This window comes from Tupaia chinensis, unplaced genomic scaffold (assembly GCF_000334495.1).
Source record: "Tupaia chinensis unplaced genomic scaffold, TupChi_1.0 Scaffold137991_1, whole genome shotgun sequence".
Lineage (NCBI taxonomy): Eukaryota > Metazoa > Chordata > Mammalia > Scandentia > Tupaiidae > Tupaia > Tupaia belangeri.
This window is the reverse complement of record NW_006197892.1, coordinates 588,378-609,440: the sequence shown is the minus strand read 5'-3', so window position 1 is coordinate 609,440 and position 21,063 is coordinate 588,378. Positions and strand designations below refer to the sequence as shown.

Sequence of the window (21,063 nt, the reverse complement as noted above, 5' to 3'; positions counted from 1 at the left end):
GGGAAAGAGAACATTGGCAGTAGAGAAGAGAAGGGGGTCCACCTCATTCTTTCATCAGGAACTCGTTTGTGTAATAAAAGTCTACTCCTATGATAATCCATTCATGAGGGTGGAGTTGTTATGACCTAATCACCTCTCAAAATCCCTCTTCTCAATGTTGTGCATTGGGGAATAAGTTTCCAACACATGAACTTTAGAAGATGCATTTAAATCACAGCACTCCCCCATAAAAATGTAAAGCTTACCTCTCTCCACTTTAAGTTTGTACTTAATAACTTTCTTCAAGAGGACTGTATGGAAAGGGGGAGAAATAGGAGATTTTCAATGGAGAAACTTGACAAACAGCCCAGCAGCCAGGGTGACTGATATTCACACCAACAGTGACAAGCCCTGCTATTAGAAGGCACCCTTGATATGATGTAAAGAGAGTGACATTTTACTCAGTAGTTTAATTCTCCAAACCCTTAACCCCAGTTTAACCATGGGAAACATATCAAACAAATTCAAATGAGGAAGATTCTATCAAATACCTAACCAACACTCTTCAGAACTCTGAAGGTCATCAAAAATAAAGAAAGCCTAGGAAACTCTCAGATGAGAGGTGGTAAAGGAGGCATGATGTTAAGTACTCTGTGTTATCCTGGATGGGACCCTGGGATAGAAAAAAGTCAGAATTAGAAAGCAAACAAAAGCCTGGTGGACCTTGAATATAGTGGTTTTAAGCAATGGTAGTATACCAAAGTTGGTTTCTTATTTGTGACAAATGTACCTTTACAACTTTTCTGAAAATCTTAAACTAGTATAAAATGGAAAACCTATTAAAAAATTAGATGATACAATGCAGGTGTTACTAAAATGTGATGAAAAAACATACAATTTTTGAAGGACATTAGAATTTTGTTGTAAGATATTTAGACCTGAAATATATCAATAGTTACAACAATAAGCAATTATGGAATACTATATGTCAGAAAATGTGCTAAAAGCATTTAATGTTATCATATTCGTTCTTCACAAAACACTGTATTGTATGCACCTTGTTATTATTCTGATTAAACAGATTAGGAAAATAGACACAGGAAAACGATGTAACTTATCAAAGAGCATGTCTGTGATTGATGGCTAGAAAGATTTTAACCCAGGTACTGAGATTCTAATTTATTGTGCTGTAAAGCTTCAATTGTGTGAATAAGCTTTATTTGAGGTTTAATTGTTTTACATCTGACCATCACCATGGAATATATATCAGTACTATTTCTGATTTCTCTGTCAATATGTAGTAGCTATAAACATAAACCCTGTTCTTCCTATCTGACTCACTCATGAACCCAGTGATTCTCCTACTTGATACAATGAAAACACAGATTCAACCCTGGAAATTCCAGAGAAAATGCACCTGGGCTTACAACTTACAGTCAAGCAAAGTTGTGCGCATCCACACATATGTGTACACACATAACCCCCAAAACCATTGCAACTCATACAGGTCTGATAGATTATAGGTGTTCAGTCAATTATACTATTACAATATCATTATTGATGCTGTGTTAAAAAATCACCAGCTAACCACTTTACTTGCCCAATAAAATCTTAAATGCCCTGTTTAATATTTAAAAAGGGACAAATGACAAATACCAACAGGCCCTGCACTAGAAACTAAGCCAAAACATTTCAGAAAATACATTTATACCTCTGTCTTTTCACCTATATCCATACTTAGACATGTTGGGGTCCTTTTCACATTTTACCTGCAATAAATAAGTGAGCCATTATAAGGGTCATGTTACCTGAGTCATTGTCCCTATTAATTAACATTTCTGGTAACTCACACTTGAAGAATAATTTGTACTTATATAACAGGGCAGGGTAATTTTCTCATTAAATACCATGGGATGATGTTGAAAAATTATCTTAATATATTTTTTTAACATGGAAATTACAATTTGGGATGGTAGTATGATTAGTCAGCATGATAGGATTAAAGAAGCTTGAACTATTGGTTTAAAGGTGCTTTAGTTTTCAAACACAGGTCTTACGTGCGATCTTAAAAGTTATTTATCAAAGAAGCACAAAATTGAGGAATGAATAGCTGAAGTGTATATGAGAAAACTTTTACAGAGAAAACTTTTACACAGAGAGATTTGAGTGACTGGACCAAGTTCGCTAGACCAACATTTCCACCAACCCCAGGGATAATGTGCTTCCCATTTCAGAGTTTGACGTTAGTTTCAGGCAGAAAAAAGATAGAAAGAAATAGAAGTAGCCAGTAGGCTCTACATTAAATATTTAACTTGGAATAATGAGATAGATACTCTATTTTCTTTATGGGACGTATTCTTTTCTATTTAAAAAAAATAGAGCAGGATGCCAACATCTGAGACTGGGCCCTTGGTAATCCTCAAAAAGAAATAGAAAGGCAGTTTACTGTATTAATACCTAAGGCAGACATTCACTATGTTAAAACTTTAATAAGAAATAAAGTATGCAAATAATTGCAAGTAAATGCGATTGCAAATAAACGATATCCATAAAGTAAATCTAAATCCAGTGTGGTAAGTAGGCCATAGCTATGGCTCCTGGTTACTTTTGCTTTTTCTTAATCTCTTTGAAACAAACAAACAAAAAATGTATGTGTTCTGATGCTAAGAAATGTATTTTATCGGGACCAGCAGGTGGCATGGTGGTTAAGGGTGCTGGACTCCCACATGGCTGACCACGGTTTAAGTCCCAGACCTGGTGGCTTGGTTTCTCATGCTCTCTCTCTCTCTCTCTGTGTCTCTTTGTCTCTCATACTATCACTCTCTGATCAAATTAAAATAAATAAATGGATAAATAAAGTTAAATAAAATATTTTTTTAAAAACGAAATGTATTTTATTCCAACATCATAATTTAATTTTTTGCAGCAAAAGTTCATTTCCAGCATTCAGCAGAATTAATCAAACACCTAATAAAAGCTGGAGTGAATTACACTATGCAGGTAAGCCACCTTTTTCAGAAGACTGTATTCCTACCTTAACTTTTTTACTTGTGAGATATAGAACATAATTTCTATATTATTCTATTCCCATAAAATTACTTTTTACTGTATTTTAAAAATATGAAATGTTTAATTCGTTTTTCCTGATTACTCTGAGAATGTGGAAGAGCTCATCCTTTTTTTTTTTTTTAAAGATTTTTACTATAGGGCACGTGCACTTGCCAGAGAGACATAAAGCAAGAAAGTGAGAAATCACCCCCTGGGGAGGGATGACCCCCCCCCCCCGCCCCGGGGGATGGCTACGCTGAAATCCCTTCTACTCCATTTTCCTCTCAGGATCTTGGTCATGCACACACATTCACCCGATGTGATTTTAAGCTGCCGAGTCTGGGACTCAAACCTCAGTCAACCACATGGAAGTCCAGCAACATAACCATTTTGCCATCAGCTGGTCCCACCAGTTCATTCTTTACAAGTAACCTGTATAATCCCTTTCAAAATTGTTCTTCTTACCTCAAACTGTTATTCATAGTACTCGTATTAAATTCTTTCAGGACAATTTTCTATTTTTCTTCTTATCCCTTTTGTATTTTCTTCCCTTCTTCTCACTCTCATCATTAAAAAAAGGGGGGGGGAGTGTTCTGGGGAAATACTACATGAAAAAGAAAGAGAATAAAATCATATTTATTTTACCACTTATGTCATTACATTTACACATTTGACAAATATTTATGAGGATTTACTTTACAGTGATCAGTATGCCAGACAAGCAGCAAGACATACTTCAAGGAAACTTTGGTCTGATGGAGAAGTCAAAGAAAGGGGAAAAAAAGAAAGAAAGAAATTTTAATTTTTCAACATTTGAAGCAAAAGTAGTGGAAGTTGTCTAAAACATAAGTAGCAAGGTGGGAAAGGAGAGATGAAGTAGTGATGTATTTCCTGTGGGTCATACTCACAGGAAATGTTAATAAATATAGGGCTTTACTCAGAGGGCAAGGAAGCAACATGATACAACTTTTCACCCAGGAACTGATGGGTTAATTTTTGCATTTTTAATTGTATTTTATAAAAATCAGTAATGTTGTTTCTAATAGAAAGGATGTTGTCCAAGTAAAAATTCTAACAGAAGTTTAATAGGCAAGAATGACTAGCCACAACTACTGCCAAAGGTTGGGAAAACTGAACTTCGCTTTGTTGAAACAAAGAACTGGAAAGTATTCTAAGATCTGGGTTGGGTTGAAAGCATGAGCCACTCTGTGGTGATTGGCCATATCCAAAGGAAAAGTAAGCTTTTGTATATCTTCATAACAGTAGGTAGTTTAAGAATTTGGAACAAAGTTCCTACTGTCCCTAAGAGATTAAGAAACAGGACTGTTATTACCTTTGATGTTTACATTTAAAGAGATGATTCCTTTGTGCTTGAGAAATACATATCCTGGGTTGTAATACTGACAAGAAACGGGAAGATTTACATGTTTCAAAGGGACAGAAAAATAACACACAATTGCAAGTCTTCTAAAATGAACACAGTAAGAAAAGGCAGGTCATGGGCACATATTTAAGAAAAAAAAAAAATCTAAAGTTGAGTCAAGCTAAAGGCAACATTAAGGTCATCTTTGTAAACATGAATGTAAAAAAGTCTACTTTTTCCAGAAACAATTTCTAATTTAAACATTTAAAAAACACACTTAGTTTCAGATATTGACTTGACATTATTATATCTTTTGAAAAGAATTTAGCGTCAAAAACTTGGAGTTGGAGCCAGCAGATGGCGTAATGGTTACATCACTGGACTCCCACAGTATTGATTGCGGTTAGAGTCCTGGACCTGGCAGCTTGAAACTCACTGGGCACGTGTGCATGTATGTTCAAAATCTTAAGAGGAGAATGGAGGAGGAGAGATTGCAGCATGGCCATACCCTCTGGGAGGGGATTTCTCACTATCTGTCCCTCTGTCTATCTGTTTTTCTGGAGAGTGCGCATACCTATACCAAAAGTCTCTCTTAAAAAAAAAAAATACAAAACAACTTTGAGTCCAATTAAGTGAGATTTTGATTGGATATTGTTTTTCAAGGTCCCCATACCACTGGAACTAAAAAGAACAAATGCTGATAAACATTATAGTTCTTTTTGTAACTAAAACTCTTTTTTCCCCTTCCACATCTTAGGTATACCCAGATGAAGGCCATAACGTATCGGAGAAGAGCAAGTATCACCTCTATAGCACAATCCTCAGATTCTTCAGTGATTGTTTAAAGGAAGAAATATCTGTGTTACCACAGGAACCAGAAGAAGATGAATAAAGGACCCTATTTATACAGAACTGAAGGGAATGTTGAGGCTCATGGAACCTTGCCAAGAGACTGTAATAATTGTATGCGCCAGAATTTCAAGGGCAGCTTAAAAAGATGACACTGGAACAGCACACTCAGAAACAGAACTAGAATGCGAAAACTGAAGTTCAAGTCTACTGTGTTGTTAAGGGTGCATAGCCTGTTTCTTTGTATAAGGAAGGTCAAAGGGTTGGTTTCCTGAGAGAAATTAGTTTTGCATTAAAGTAGGAGTAGTGCATGTTTTCTTCTGTTATTTCCCAGTTTGTTCTGTAACTAGTTGCTCTCATCCTAATTTCAATGGCCACCATCTTTGCAAATAATGCACAATTTATCCTCAGTACTACAGTCCCCAATCTCTGATGGTTGAGTTTCAATCTAACACTTTTCTGTACCTTTTCAATAAGTGCAATTCTTTCATTGTCTATTATTATGCTTAAGAAAATATTCAGTTAATAAAAAACAGAGTATTTTATGTAATTTTTGTTTTTAAAAAGACATTATTAAATGGGTCAAAGGATATGTAGAAATATGAATATCAGCACCTTCCAAAGTTCAGCCAGTTATCAGTAGATCCAGTATCTTTAAATCAACACACGAGTGTATGTCTCACTATATGTGTGTATACACACACACGCACACACACATATGTATATACACGCACGTGTGGTACACAGTCAGTGGATCTATCTTTACATGTTATTCATGCTACAAGGGTAAACTTTTGATGAATTAGAAGAGATGCTCTCTTACAGGCTACAATGGATGCTTTGTTTAATGAGCCAAATATGATGAGACATTTTTTTCAAATTAAAATTCTAGCTATTGCTTTCCTATAAATGTTTGGGTTGTATTTGGTATTGTTTTTAGTGGTAAATAGTTTTCTAGTTGCAATTTAATTTTTTGAATATGATACCTTGTCACATGTAAATTAGATACTTAAATATTAAATTATAGTTTCTGATAAAGAAATTTTGTTAACAATGCAATACCACTGAGTGCTATTTTGCTCTTCTAGTGGAGAAAGCTTTTTTTAAAAAAAAACACTTGGTCCTTTTACTTCTCTTTCTCAGTGCAGAATCAATTCTCATTTTCATCGTAAAAGCAAATAGCTAGAATATTTCATTTGCCAGTTCCTATTTAGTATTCCATGCCTGCCCAATTCATCTGTTATTGTTAAACTCAAATCCTTCTGGTAAGAATTAGAAATGAAATATTTTTTATTCATTGACCAAAAAGTTTACAGCCGTGTTTGCTATTTAATTTGAATTGAAGGCACAAAATGCATCAATTCCTGTGCTGTGTTGACTTGCAATAGTAAGTAACGGACAGTGTAAAATAAACTTGACTGTATGAAGTCATTTAAGTCATGAGAACATTAACTTTGATGACTGAAGTCAAAGAATATCTTCTCATTCACGCACGGAGTGTTCTAGAAGTTGTCTCAAAATCTGTAATCAAGCTTCCAAGATAAATCTAGGCAGTATGCTGTTTTTGTGATCTTAAGAAAATGTCTTAGGAAAGACTGGGTTATCCTGATATCAGATCACAAGGAGGGAACTTAAAAATGTCCAGGAATTGTTCATTTAGCCTCCTATTCTATTAAAAGATTAATATAAAATTCTGGGTATTTGGAGATAATGTGCAACTGTTGACTGAGTATTGCACATTTCTTTTGGATGCTTTGGAATTGGTCTTCACTGCTCCATTAGACTCCATTTAAAATGGGAAAGGCTGTCTCTTTTGAAAGACCCATTTTAGGTCTTTTTCAAAATTAGTAAATACATTTTTTAAGAAAATAAGTTGTAATGTTTAAAAGGAAAGTTTTGCCTATTTTATTAAGATGGACGTTTCTTTTTAGGCTGATGTAAAGTCCAACTAAAGCTTTTTAATCAATATTTTAAATTTCAACCAGGAGAGTTTTTATGATGCAAATAATTATGTTGTCTGGATGATGTGGTTTTACTGAATGTCTATTTGAGTAACATTTAAAAAGTATTTACCTTACCATTCATCATTTCTCTTGTTTTATTACTATTATTATTATCAATGTTTATCTATTTTTCAATTAATTTAATACAGTTTCTAATGTGAAAGAAATTTGTCTGGAACCCACTTTCACCTTAAAGGCCAAATAGATCTCAGATAAAAACGTACTATAGAGTTGGAAGGTAGAACATTTTTATCTATGTGATTCTTTGAAGTTTTATTGTTTTGTCTTTTGGGCTTTTTTTTTTTTTTAAGACTTTTTTTGCTATAGAGTATGTGTCCTTGCCAGAGGGACAGAGAGACACAGAGAGACAGAGAGGCAGAAAGTGAGAAATCACCCCCCCATGGGGGATGACCACACCACAATCCCTTCTTCTCCATTCTCTTCTTGGGTTTTTGGGCATGCACACACACTCACTCAGCATGTTTTAAGACACCAGGTCTGGGACTTGAGCTGCAGTCAACTAAGTGGGAGTCTAGTGATGTAACTATTATGCCATCTGCTGGTCCCATGATTCTTTGAGTTTTAGTAACTAGCAATTTTAGATAAAAGATCTGGTCACCAGCAAGGAATCAAGGTATTATCTCCTTACACATTTGCCCCAGTCATAATCCCACTACTTCACACATGTTTACACATTGCAAGAGTTTCCTAGGACTCTAATAACAAGCTTTTCAGCTTTTTCCTCTACACTAAAAGAAAATCAAATAAACAAATGGGCACTATTAAATCATCAACAGAGGTAAACATATATCTTTTAAACCTATTTTGAATAATTTGTTTTTCTTTTTTTTCATTTTGATTGCCTCTATTAATAAGGCAACTCAACTCAGAACTTAGAGAGTAAGGAGGCTATACTTTCTATTTTTTGTTTTCGTTTTGTTTATTTGACAGATCTCAGGAAAGGGGACCCTCTTCAAAACATGAATCTCAGTTCATTCTGAAAATGTGTCCTTTTTACTTGAATGTGTAACCTAGACATCACCATTGAAAGACTACAGGTATTCTTTGTAGATCTACTAGAATGAGGTGACTTAAACATTGGACTTTACCATGCAGAGACTTATTTAAGCCATTGATCTTCAAATGCTAGGTTTTGAAACAGAAGTACCTGGACTGAATTGTTCTCAAGTCTCTAGGGTCATTGAGGACACATGACTTCTACAAAGAATCATGTGGAAAACACCTCTTTGATCTCTTTTCATGTGCTCTGACCAACTTCGACAGTATCCTGTGGCAACCAGCCTGCATATGTGCACTTTGGCCTCTCAGCCCTGCTCCTTTCACTCTCTGTTCTGAGTACTGCCTGACACTGATGCTGGCTATTTGCTAAAACAAACAGACTCATCACTTCACCATATAATTTCATCATGGAAGTGGAAAACAGTAGCAGAGATCATAGCAGGTATCCCTCAGAGATTCTACAGATCTTTGGTACTAAACTCTAGGAGCCCACAGCTACATACACTTCTATTTCCCTCCTCCCCATTTCACTCTTTTCAATAACTCTTACTATTTTCTAAGATCACTTTTCAAAAGAAACTACTGATGCCTCTCTACTTACAATGGGATTAAGTCCTGATAAACCCACTGTAAGTTAAAAAATAGTGTAAGTTTAAAAATGCATATAGTATGCTTGATCTATTAAAAATTATAGTTTAGCCTAGTCTACCTTAAATATGCTCAGAACACTTGCATTAGTCTACCCTAGGGACAAAATAATCTCACAAAAGGCCTATTTTATAATGAAGTGTTGACTATTTCATGTACTGAATATTGCTAGCTTTGTTTAAGATAAAAATTTAAAATCTGAAGTACACAGAAATTGCAATGGTTTTGCACCATCATATAGTCAAAATAAATTAAATCGCATCATCCTAATTCAGGGATTGTCTGTATATGTGCACCAGCTGTTGACTCGGGCTCTGCTTTCTGGAGAAACCCTTTTTTTTCCTGCAAGAGCTTATCACTGTGACTATTGTAGGAAGAAGAAATAATAAAAGAATAAAGAAGTGGTTTCTTTTCAGGTTTAAATAAGTTTTTTCTACTAAAATTGACTGGACTCTTACTAAGTGCCAGGCATGTGCTAAGCGTTTTACATGTATTATCATACTCAATCTTCTCAAAATGCCCTCAAATAGGTATCATGATTCCCATTTTACAGATAAGGACATTGATTCTTGAAGATATAATTTGATCATATTTATGTAACTAATAAGTAAATTGGCAAAAACTCAGCTCCAGCCAACTTAAAAGTTTATTTTCTCAGTCTTTCTGCATTGTAGTATTCTTGAATTAAGGAAAAATACAACCCATGTTCACCCAGTCTGAGAAGAATTCTGAACGTTTAAACATGGAGTTTCAGATAGTTTTGAGGATGACTTGATGACAACAGTATTGAAAAAGAAAGGACAGATCAATGTATCACTGTGGCATATTTGAAATTACATGAATTACCTAATGTTAAGGGGACATATGCAATATTAAAACGTTATTTTCTTTTGCTATTGGAAATATGTAAGTTATTTCTATCTATGGGAACCCTTACTTAGATGACCATGACTATATGAAGACATTAGTAAATCCCCTTGCTTGGGCATTAGGCCAAGAACATTCCAAAACCATTCCAAGTGGCATCCATGAATTGCTGAAGCATTAATTTGATCAGAATACCCAAGCATACTATATGGGTATATCCTCTCAGGTCCTTTTGTATGGGCTTTGGTTCCAAACCTCACATAGTCTTTAAACACTACAAATACAGAAAGTATGCTATTATGTTTAGAATCACAGAAGGTACCAACCATCCTATATAGAATATGACTAAGAAAGACAGCATTACCTCTCATTTTCCTATCATGCTAGGACATAGATTTGGTTTACTACTGATCAGTTCTATCAACAACACTTTTATTTCATTTGTAAATATTCCTGTAATTATTGGGAAGAGAGTCTGATAGCTCAAAAAAATCCCTCTCATAAAATAAAAGGCAGACTTTTTTTTAAAAAAGGAAACAAGCCACATCAAAGTACACTTTTGAATTATTTTTCTTTAGATTTCCAATTAAGTTTATGATTGTCTGATAAAATGTTGGAAACTTTTGATACAGTAGTTCCGTTAATAGGAATGTCTCTGTGCTGGATGCCACAACCTGTCCATTTCTATCAGTTAGCACCACTTTAACTTAGTTCTCTCTGACATGAGTGAAACATGAAAATGCAGAATTCCATCCTGCCAATAGCATCATAAAGAAAGAAATATTTGGGACCAGCAGTTGGCATAATGGCTATGTCACTGTACTCCCATATAGTCTACTGTGGTTCGAGTCCCGGACCCGGTGGCTTAAATTCAATGCCAGGCGCATGTGCATGCGTGCCCAAGATTTCAAGAGGAGAATGGAGGAGAAGGGATTGTGGCATGACCATCTGCCTGGGGGATAATTTCTCGCTTTTTATCTCTCTCCGTCTTTCTGGCAAGCATGCATACACGCCCTATAGCAAAAATCTCTCCAAAAAAAAGAAAAAAGGAACATACATTTTCTTCACAACTAGGCTTTTTATCTCATAATCTACTCTTCTAACCAATCATGTGAGACAGATACAAAGGGTCTTCACTGAAAAATGCATATTTTGAAAAAAGTATAGATTTTAAAGTTATTTTATGCCAAAATAATCATACTTTAATTCCATTTTTCCACAAAAAAGTTTGTAGTCCCTTATATTATTCTCTGATAAGGAAATCAAGATTCGGAGAGGTTAAAACACTCTCCAACAGAGTAAAAAGTGTGTAAATGATAAAACCAGGATTTGAAGACAGCTTGATGACCTCAAAACCCTCACACAAGATAATCTGATAAACTTTTTCAGCTTCTGAATTCCTAAAGTTCATCCTCCATGCATGTCTTTAGGTTGGATTCAACTTTCATGTCCACCACTGTTTGTCCATAGGTATTGTTTATGATGCTTCCGGCTGCAAGTAACTGAGCAGAACGTTTGAAATAGCTAAATACTTGTGACTCAATATGTGTTCAGCTCGCCCATTACCTAGGAATCTGCCAGACACACAGACTCTCAAACACTACCATGGCCCTCCTGAAACAAAACAGAAATGTTAACAAGATCCCCAAGGGATTTTTATACACATTGTCATTGGAGAAACACCAGGATAAATAATAAAAACTTTAATGACACATTTTACAAGCGAGAGAACATTTATATTATTTTGATAGAAAGGGAGAGAGAAAGAGAGGAAGCACAAGCATGAGAGAAAAAAAGAAGGGAGAGACAGACAGACAGAAAGATAGATACCTCTAAAACAGATATCAGGCTTCTATCTATCCCCTGTCTCAGATATCCCAGATCAAATCACAAGTGAACACATACATGCCGCATATGCAGGGAACAACCAGGATCATAAACCTGTGATCTCCCACAGGGATACAGCTGTGTCATCACTGTACCACTGTCTGTCTCTGTAGGGTATTTTAACAGGCCCATGATGGCTTCGAATTCTGGTCCCTTTCTACCTTTCTCTTTCTTCAGCTTTGCTCTGTTGTTTATCTCCTGCAACATCTTCAGACAACTGCAGCAGCCCCAGGTACTACACCCTATCACAGTACATTTCCGTACAGAGAGTTAGCAGTTGTCCTCTTGCTTACTTAAATCAGGAAAGACATTTTACCCAGTATTCTTAAGAAAAATTCCTCCCAGGTCCTTTTGTATGGGCTTTTATTGCAAATCCCTATTATCTAGATATAAAAAAAATCTGAAAAGTCATACATCTAAAATTATAATCTCTATTGTACAGTGCAACAAGTAGAAAGGGTAGGAAAATGGATGAACATTGACATACAACGTATAGCACCAAAGAGAGAGGTATATCCTTACCCATGGCAATAGGATTCCTGATGCTGGCATTTTATCTGAAGGCATACCTCAGTGGGCAATGAGTGTTTTACATGGACCCTTCATCTGAAGGTGCCTCACTTGTCCTCACTGAGGACCACAAATGTCTGCTCCTGAGAGTAAGTGTTCTCTCCTCCAGGTGAGAGTTTCCACTTTCACCTCTGCTCTTCATCATTGACACATATTCCAGGGCAGGCAGGCAGTTTTGAAATTTGATTGCCATGCTAGCGGTCCTATTTTATAGGCTTTATTTGCTCTAACGCGATTTATGATGCCTTGATTATCTCCGTATGGCCTGAATTGCTAGGCATGCCATTAATTCTCCTGATTGATGGATCGTGTGAGGCATATACCAATGGGAAAAGAAAAGGCCTAACAAGGAAACACAGGTAACACAACCTCCCCATTCACATGCACTTTTAATAGGTATAATTCTCATTACACTCCATCTCTCTAGCTTTAGGACACCGTGTGTGACTCTTAATGATCTGTGTGGTGTAATTGAATTCAAGCCCATGGGGAGAACAAATTGTATATTTCCTTGCTCAGATAGATACATGACAAGTTTCAGCTTCAAGATTGGCTTCAAATCATACGATAACATAAAATTATTTTTTGCCTACTATGTGCCAGATACTATGTGTTAGGCTCCTTTTTAACTGCTTAATCTAGTTAGGTGTCTAATGTATAAATGGATATTTTAGTTCAAATGTTATAACTAAATGAGTCACCACTTACTAAAAGTGATTGCATACACTCTACATTCAATCATGCTTTGGTTTTCATTGAGTCAATAGTAATACTCACCTAATTGAATAACCATTCTCTTGGACTGAGCCCTTTTGAAGAAATATCATAATCAATCTCCTTAATTTATCCAATGAAAATGGCTCCATGGCCCATTCTCAAATGAAAGTAGTTGGTTTATATACAATTTCCTGTACCACTTTCAATTTATTTGAAACCTTGCCATTTTATGATAATTATTTCTCAGTTCAAATCACTTACAATCAGAAAAACATTGATAGAAATGATATTTGCTTTAGTTTTGTTAATCTGTGGTGTGTTGACTTGATTTTTAACTGACTTTGTCTAGGGTAGAAGGAAAGAATTTACATTTTAGGGGGAAATAAATATTGCCAGAGAGTTTTAATGAACAGCAACAACGAAAGGACCTAATGCTGCTCATGCTACATCACTGGTCCAGGAAACCACATAATTTGCATGCTTTCTTTCTTTCTTTTTATTTTCTTTTAAGAAGTCTATGCTATCTCATGCTCCAGCATTAAGGAAGGTATTACACCAACATTCACAGAGCAGCAACTCTGCTTCAAATCTTGTACTCCATGACTTTCCTACATTATCTCTTTTTTTATATAAATTTCTCATTGTTTATGTATTTATTTATTTATTTATTTGATATATTTTACCACTGTGTATCATTACAGCTTGTAAAATAAATTTTCTCAGCATGAATACACTGTATATTAGTCCAGTTAAAGATAATATTATACATGTTATCAACAAATAATTCTTTTGTCCCTATATTGATTTTTATAATAAAGGGAATTAAATGGCTTAATATTTAAAAGTGTTTTTAACTTTATTTGTTGTCTATAATATTTCAAATTTTCTTTAATGCATCCTTATTTACTTTTCTGTCATATTCTAGTACACCTATATAAATTATTTTGAATTATCCTCAAGTTCCAAGACCTCCATTATTATTTTAATTCATTGAATATAAATATCCCCTTTATGTGCTCTTTTTAATATAAATAACCTACATCATACCTTATTGGTTTGTAATTTGTTAGAGAAATAAAGGTATAATAATAATAGCATTAAATGGTTGCTTAACTTGTAATAGGCCCTGGAATAATTCATAAACACACTTAAAATGGTTCCATGGCTCATTCTCATACTGAAAACAGTTGGTTTTAAAACAATTTTCATTAAGTATGATGATTATCCCAACTTTTACATAGGGAAACTGTAAACATAACAAATTTAAGTAAGTTACCAAAAGTCAATGGATTAGTCACATTAAGACACACTAGTTAGTGTAATAAGAGTAAAACAACTTTCAGTTTGTTAAAAAAATAAGCAAATAAAGGCCCAAAGGATAGGAGAACACTCAGTGAGAATGTGCTCACACATTTAAACTTATTTCAGCATTATTCACAATTACTAAGACATGAAACCAACCCAAACGTCCATGAACTGGCGAATGGGTTGAAAAAGTGTCGCACTTATACTCTATGAAATACTACAAAGGCATGAAAAGCAACAGGACCCTGGTGTTTGATAGAAAGTGAATGAATATTGAAGATTTACTGCTGAGTGAAGCAAGCCAGTCTATGAACATTGTATGTTTCCACCTAATTAATATATACTAACTCTGCACTCTATGGCAGAAACTGAAAGATTAGAGGACATAGAAGCAGGGAAAATGGTTATAGATACTGGAGACAGTATGGGAAGAGGGTGGGAAAAGCAGGAGAGTGCAAAGAAAAGAATCAAGGAGAAACTATTGGCAAGACATTTATGAGATACAGAAATAGATGATTATCTGTTGATGATAACATGTATGGTATCTTCAACTGAACTGGTGTGAAGTGTATTCATGTTAGGTAAATTCACTTTACAAGCTGTAGTGATGTATAGTGATTGATGTATAAAATAATTAAGATAAAATTTAAAATAAATAAATAAACATTTATTTATTCTTTGTGTAAAGTCATAGATGGGCAGATGAAAGTTATTTTACGGATGCAATCCAGAGCATTGTGTCCACCATGTTGCAATCTTAAAAGAACAGAGGGTTGAAGGAGACACATATTGCTGGTTTAGATTGCCATCTCTCTGAAGTGGCACATACCCTGTTTGTAGCCAATTATATAGGACACTTTTCAGAGTTGCAACCTAATAGCCAGAGTTGGGAAATGCAAGGAACCAAATGGAAACTTTAATGAGCACTAGCTATCACTGCTACTGTCTAACAATTTGGGCATCCAACAGGGTTACTTACTCCATCAATTTCTTTACACGTAGAGCACGACAACTCCACCCCAAGAAATACAACCCTAATCTCTTTCAGTTCAAAGGATGTACATACCCAGGATTCTGATGGAAAGGAGGAATGGAGGATAGAGGATTGCTACATGACCATACCCCATAAGGTAGAACTTCTCTCTCTATCCTCTTTCTCCCTCTCTCTCTGATATATGTGCCTGGTACAAAGAGAGAGAGAGAAAGAGAGAGAGAGAGATCCATTTTCTGTCCTTCAGTGTCCTAGTATGCAAGTTTTATTTTTTTGAAATGATCACTTTATCACTTTTCTGTTCTCCAGATTCCCAATACACAGAAAGGAAGGATGGGATAAACAAAATAAACAGATTCCTTGGAAAGGGAAATAATGTGTAAGCCTGCCATAAGGGACAAAATGGAAGCATGGTTTTCCAGTTTACTTCTTGTAGGCAGAAGGGACTCAAATACATATAGAGGGTACACATATTCACCAGAAAGAGAGAAATACAGAGAGAGAGGGGGGGGCAGAGAGAGAGAGAGAAGAGTGGGAATGAGAAAAGGTCATGATCACATCACAAATCCTTCTCCATTTCTCACTTCATTCAGAATTTGGGGCACACAAGCACATGCACCTGGAATGTTTTTCAAACAGCTCTTCCAGGACTCAGACCAAATAGTTGGCTACATGGGATCCAGCCAATTTAAACTTCAAGTCGTGAGTTGGCCCCCAAATAAAGTTTTAAATCTTAAACAGTTACATGCTATTTAATATAAACTTGCATGTATTTAATATATGTGAGGAAATTTTTCTCTCTAATTTTTAAACATGTTTAAACACAGCAATTAAATTCTAATTTCCTTCGACACATCATTTAAGAATCTATACTATCTTTTGTAGGTTGGGTATGAGAGGTTTGTTCCCTATATCTTAAATATGTAACAGTATAAAACTATTTAGAGCAAAAGAGGAAAAACTGTATTCTTAATCTAGTCTTTAACAAGATCAGCTATTCAAAGGAATTATTTTACTAATCTTTTGAGTCTTAGGTAATCCTGTCATTTTCTGTCTATGATCAATAACTGTGACTTTCTGAACTCTGAAAAGATCCAGATATATATTATTTCACTTATTTTTTCCTAAATTATTTTTGATAATGAGACACAATTCCTATAGCATAAATATGCCCTTTTAAAGTATATAATTCAGATGAGCACTATAGAATAGCCATTATGGACCCCACATGGCCAACCATGGGTTGAATCCCAGTCATAGAGGCTGGAAAAATACATGGGGCATGTATGTGTGCCTGCCCAAAATTCTCACAGGATAGAAAAATGCAGAAGAAATTATGGTGTGAACATGCCCTCTTATGGAGTGTTTCATCTTTCTTTTTGTCTCTCTTTGGCAAGCGCGTGAGTCCTCCAGCTACTAAAAACATATAAATAAAGTGTATAACTCAGTGGTTTTATTATATTTGAAAAGTTGTACAAAAATCACTACATTTTCAATTCCTCTAAAAGAAATCTTACGACCTTCTTCAATCAACTCTCAGGTATCCCTCTCCCCATTCCTTAGCAACCACTAATCTACCTTTATTTTTCCTATAGATTTGTCTACTATGGACATGTGGTTTTTAGTAATTGGGCTTCTTTAACTTAGTATCTTTTATGAGGTCAATTCACATTTTGGCATACATCAATACTTTGTTCCTCTATATGGTTAAATGATATCTTAGTATATGGATATACCACATTAAGACATTCATTAGCTTGTGAACATTTCAGTTGTTGCCGCTTAGAGGCTATTATGAATGATGCTACAATTAATATTTGTGTATAGTTTTTGTGTGTACATGTTTTTGAATGTCCTGGCTATATACCAAGAGGGAAAGTTACACAGAAATATTGTAATTCTATGTATAACTTTGTAAGATCTCTCAAACTGTTTTCTAAAGTAACTGTACTGTGTTATATTTCCAGCATCAATGCATGAAGGCTACATTATCTTCACATTCAGCCAAATCTCATCGTGTTTCCTTGGTGACTAAGGAGAGTAAGCATCCCTCCCTGTACTTATTGGACATTCGTACATCTTCTTTGGAGACTTATCAAATCAAAATATTTTTGATTTGGTTGTTTGTCTTTTAAAAAGTCTATTTTTTGCTGTTTCTATGTTGGTTTGCTATAAGGTATGTGTTCTTGCTGGAGCGAAACAGAGAGGGAGAGAGAGAGAAAAAGCACTGCCTAGGGGAGATGATTTCACCGCAGTCCTTTCTTCTTCACTATCATCTCAGGATTTGGGACATGCACGTGCATACACCTGGTGAGCGTGCACACATGGCTGCACACATGCGCGTGCGCACGCACACACACACAATGTGTTTTCTAAACCGCTGGGTCCGTGACTCAAACCATACCATCAGCCATGTGGGATCCAAATGCCTTAACCACCATGCCACTTGGTTAATCCAAGTCTGTCTTATATATTCTGGAAACTAATTGCTTGTCAGACACAATTTGCAAGTAATTTCCTTTGTATCACATCTAAGAAATCATTGCATTATCCCATGACTTTTAAGAATTCTATAATTTCATTTTTTGTAGGTATCTGATTCATTTTAAGTTAGTTTTTGTATATAGTAGGACATAGATATCAAAATCCATTCTTATGCATGTGGAGAACCAGTTGACCTAGCAGCATTATGTGTTGAAAAGAATATTTTTTCTTTAAATTCTCTTGGCACTCTTGTTGAAAATCAACTAATTAATGGTAAGGATCTATTTCTGGAGTCTCAATTATATTTCATTGATAATATGTCCATCTCTATTTTATAGTCACACATTAACTACTGTGATTTTTAGTAAATTTTAAAGTTAGAAAGTGTGAGTCCTTCAAATTTGGTCTTCTTTCATAAATTATTTTGTGTTCTGAGTTTTCCATATAAAATTTAAGAACAATTTGTCAATTTGTTCACAAAAGGCAGATAGACCTTTCACAGAGAATATATTGAATTTATAGATGAAGTTGGTGAGTATTAGTATTCTAACAACATTAATTCTTCAAATTCATGAACACAGGATATCTTTCCATTTGTTTAAATCTTCAATTACTTTCAATAATATTTTGTAATTCTCACTATAAAAATCTTGCAATGATTTTGTTAAATTTATTTCTAAGTATTTTATTCCAAGATAAATTGAATTGTTTCTTTACTTCATTGTGGAATGCTCACTGCTGCTGTACTGAGATACAAGTGATTTCTGTATATTGATATTTTATCTTGAAATTTTGCTGAACTCATTTATTAACTTTACTAATTTCTTAGTAGTTGTTAAGGGTCTTTCTATATTCAAAATCATGCCCTCAGTGAATATATATAATTTTACTTCTTCCTTTCCAATTCAGATTTATTTATTTATTTATTTATTTATTTATTTATTTATTTATCTATCTATCTATTTATTTAAGCCTAATTACTCTGGTTGCACCTTTTAGTAAACTATTAAGTGGAATTGGTAAGAGTAAGTAATCTTGTCTTATTCCTAATCTTAAGGGAAAAGTTTTCAATCTTTCACCATTACTATAATGATAACTTACTTTTTCATAGATATTCATCATTAGAGTAAAGAATTTCCTTCTCCCTATTTTATTGAATAATTTTATTATAAAAGGTGTTTGCAGGGTCGGCAGGTGGCATGGTGGTTAAGGGTGCTGGACTCCCACATGGATGACTGCGGTTTGAGTCCCGGACCTGGTGGCTTGCTTTCTCACTATCATTCTTTCTCTCTTTCTGTCCTTCTCTGGTCAAATTAAAATAAATAAATGAATAAATAAAGTTAAATAAAATAATTCTTTTTAAAAAAGTGTTTGCTATTATTAAATGCTTTTCTTGCATCTAGTATAGCGATCATGCAGTTTGTATACTTTGATTTATTTTTATGTCTTATGCTATTGACATGGCAACCTGTATCATGGACAATTTCATATGTTGAATATAATGAGTTTCTGGAGTAAATACAAATTGGACATTGTATCTGAACATTCTCATATTTTGCCAGATTCAATTTATTAGTCTTTTTGTGATCATTTTTGCATCTCTATTTCTAGGGATAGTGGTCTGAAGTTTTCATTTCATGTGATGTTTTATCTCATTTTTTTAAATCAGGGTAATACTATGTGGAGTGGAAAGTGTCCTTTTATTGTAAAGGTCTGCAGATTTTTATTTTTAATTATTACATATGCATATATAGGGCCAGCAGGTGGCGCAGTGGTAAAGGCGGCTTGAAAAACATGCTCGCTGCACGTGCATACAAGCTCCAAATCCCAAAAGGAGAACTGAGTGAGGAGAAGGGATTACAACATGCCCATTACCTCCTGTGAGGTGCTTTCTCACTTTCTCACTTCCCCTCTCCCTCCCACTCTGTCTCTCCCTGGCAAATACATGCACCTTCTGGCAAAATTTAAATTACACACACACACACACACACACACACACACACACATATATATATAATTTAATTGTATATAATATATATAATTTAATTATATATATATAATTGAGAAAGCAAGCTTCCAGGAGTCTGGGACTTGAGCTATGATCAGCCATGTGGGAGTCCAACTCCTTAACCAATATACCACTTCTATCTCCTCTCATTGATTCTTAATTTTAGAAACTGAATCTTCTTTTATTTTTGTACAGCCTAGCTAAGGGCTTTAATGCTTTGTTGATCTTTTAGAAAAACATTTATTTTGTTGATTTTTCTCTATTGTTTATCTATTGTGTATGTCATTTAAGCCAATCTAATATTTATTGTTCAGTAGTGTAGCATATAATATATCCAGTAATATACTGCTTAAATTAGAAGAGCTCGCTTACAGACCCAGGAAGGGGAGAAATAAGAACTTTGAAGGAACAGGGAACTGGGGCACCTTTGTAGAGGGCAGCTGTGATGAAATAGTGAGGTAGGCAGGAAGAAGTTTAAGAGGTCCTCTACGGTAGGAATTTGGTTCTTATTCAGGTTCATAGAAACTCACCAAGAGGTAGTAAACAAACAGATATTATTTAATTTATACTTCATAACACTAAGTTTACTATCATGGGGAGAATAAATTGAAAAGGTGAAAGAATGGAAATAACAGCAATTAGAAAGCTATGTATTTATTCAGAGAAGAGGATCTAACTAAAATGCTGGCAGTGGAGATAAAAAAATTAGACACATTTAGCATTTTATTCAGACATACTTTCTGACAAATTAGGAGCACAGGAGAGGAGAAAACTGGTTCTGGGAATTTTACCTCAGACGTTGATTTGACAATTGGGTCAATAAAGTTGCCACTCACTGAAATGGAAGAGAGTTAGAAGAAATGCTGACAAAAAGGACAGATGGGGACAGACAGTAGAGAAGATGGTGCAATGGCCTACAATGTTGAGCCCACATGGAGTGTCCCTGATTTTCATCCTGAGGCCTCCCTGTACATAGCAGGGGGGTGTAATCGAGGCTGGCTGAGGAGGGGTAGATCACCGTGTAAAGAAACTGTTGGCAGTGACTCTTTTTCTCTCTCTTTGTCTCACTTCATTGAAGACATGAATAAACAAAAATAATGAAATGGACAGATAGATGTCATTATTTTGATCATGTTAAATTTTTAGAACTAAAAGCCAAGTGACCAAACTTAAAAAATCACTAGGAGAAAAGAATTCTCTTCAATATGATAGTACTTTTACTCAATATAAAATCTGGATTATTGGTTTTATTTTTCTTTAAATATTTAAGCTTTACTATAGTACTCAGTTTTGTTGTATAATAATGTAAAATATTTGCATAATT

The 21,063-nt window shown here is 34.8% G+C and overlaps 1 protein-coding gene across 1 annotated transcript in view; it reads left to right on the top strand.

Annotated features, from left to right (window-relative positions):
* Nucleotides 1-6,070, top strand: part of LOC102478088 (inactive dipeptidyl peptidase 10-like) — a gene marked incomplete at its 5' end in the record, with an annotated part of 34,570 nt that extends 28,500 nt beyond the window's left edge. Inside the window, 2 exons of the mRNA XM_006160967.1 lie at nt 2,906-2,979; nt 5,148-6,070. Of these exons, the coding sequence (XP_006161029.1) occupies nt 2,906-2,979; nt 5,148-5,282 (209 nt within the window). The remainder of the gene's footprint in view (nt 1-2,905; nt 2,980-5,147) is intronic.
* Nucleotides 6,071-21,063: the final 14,993 nt, after the last annotated feature.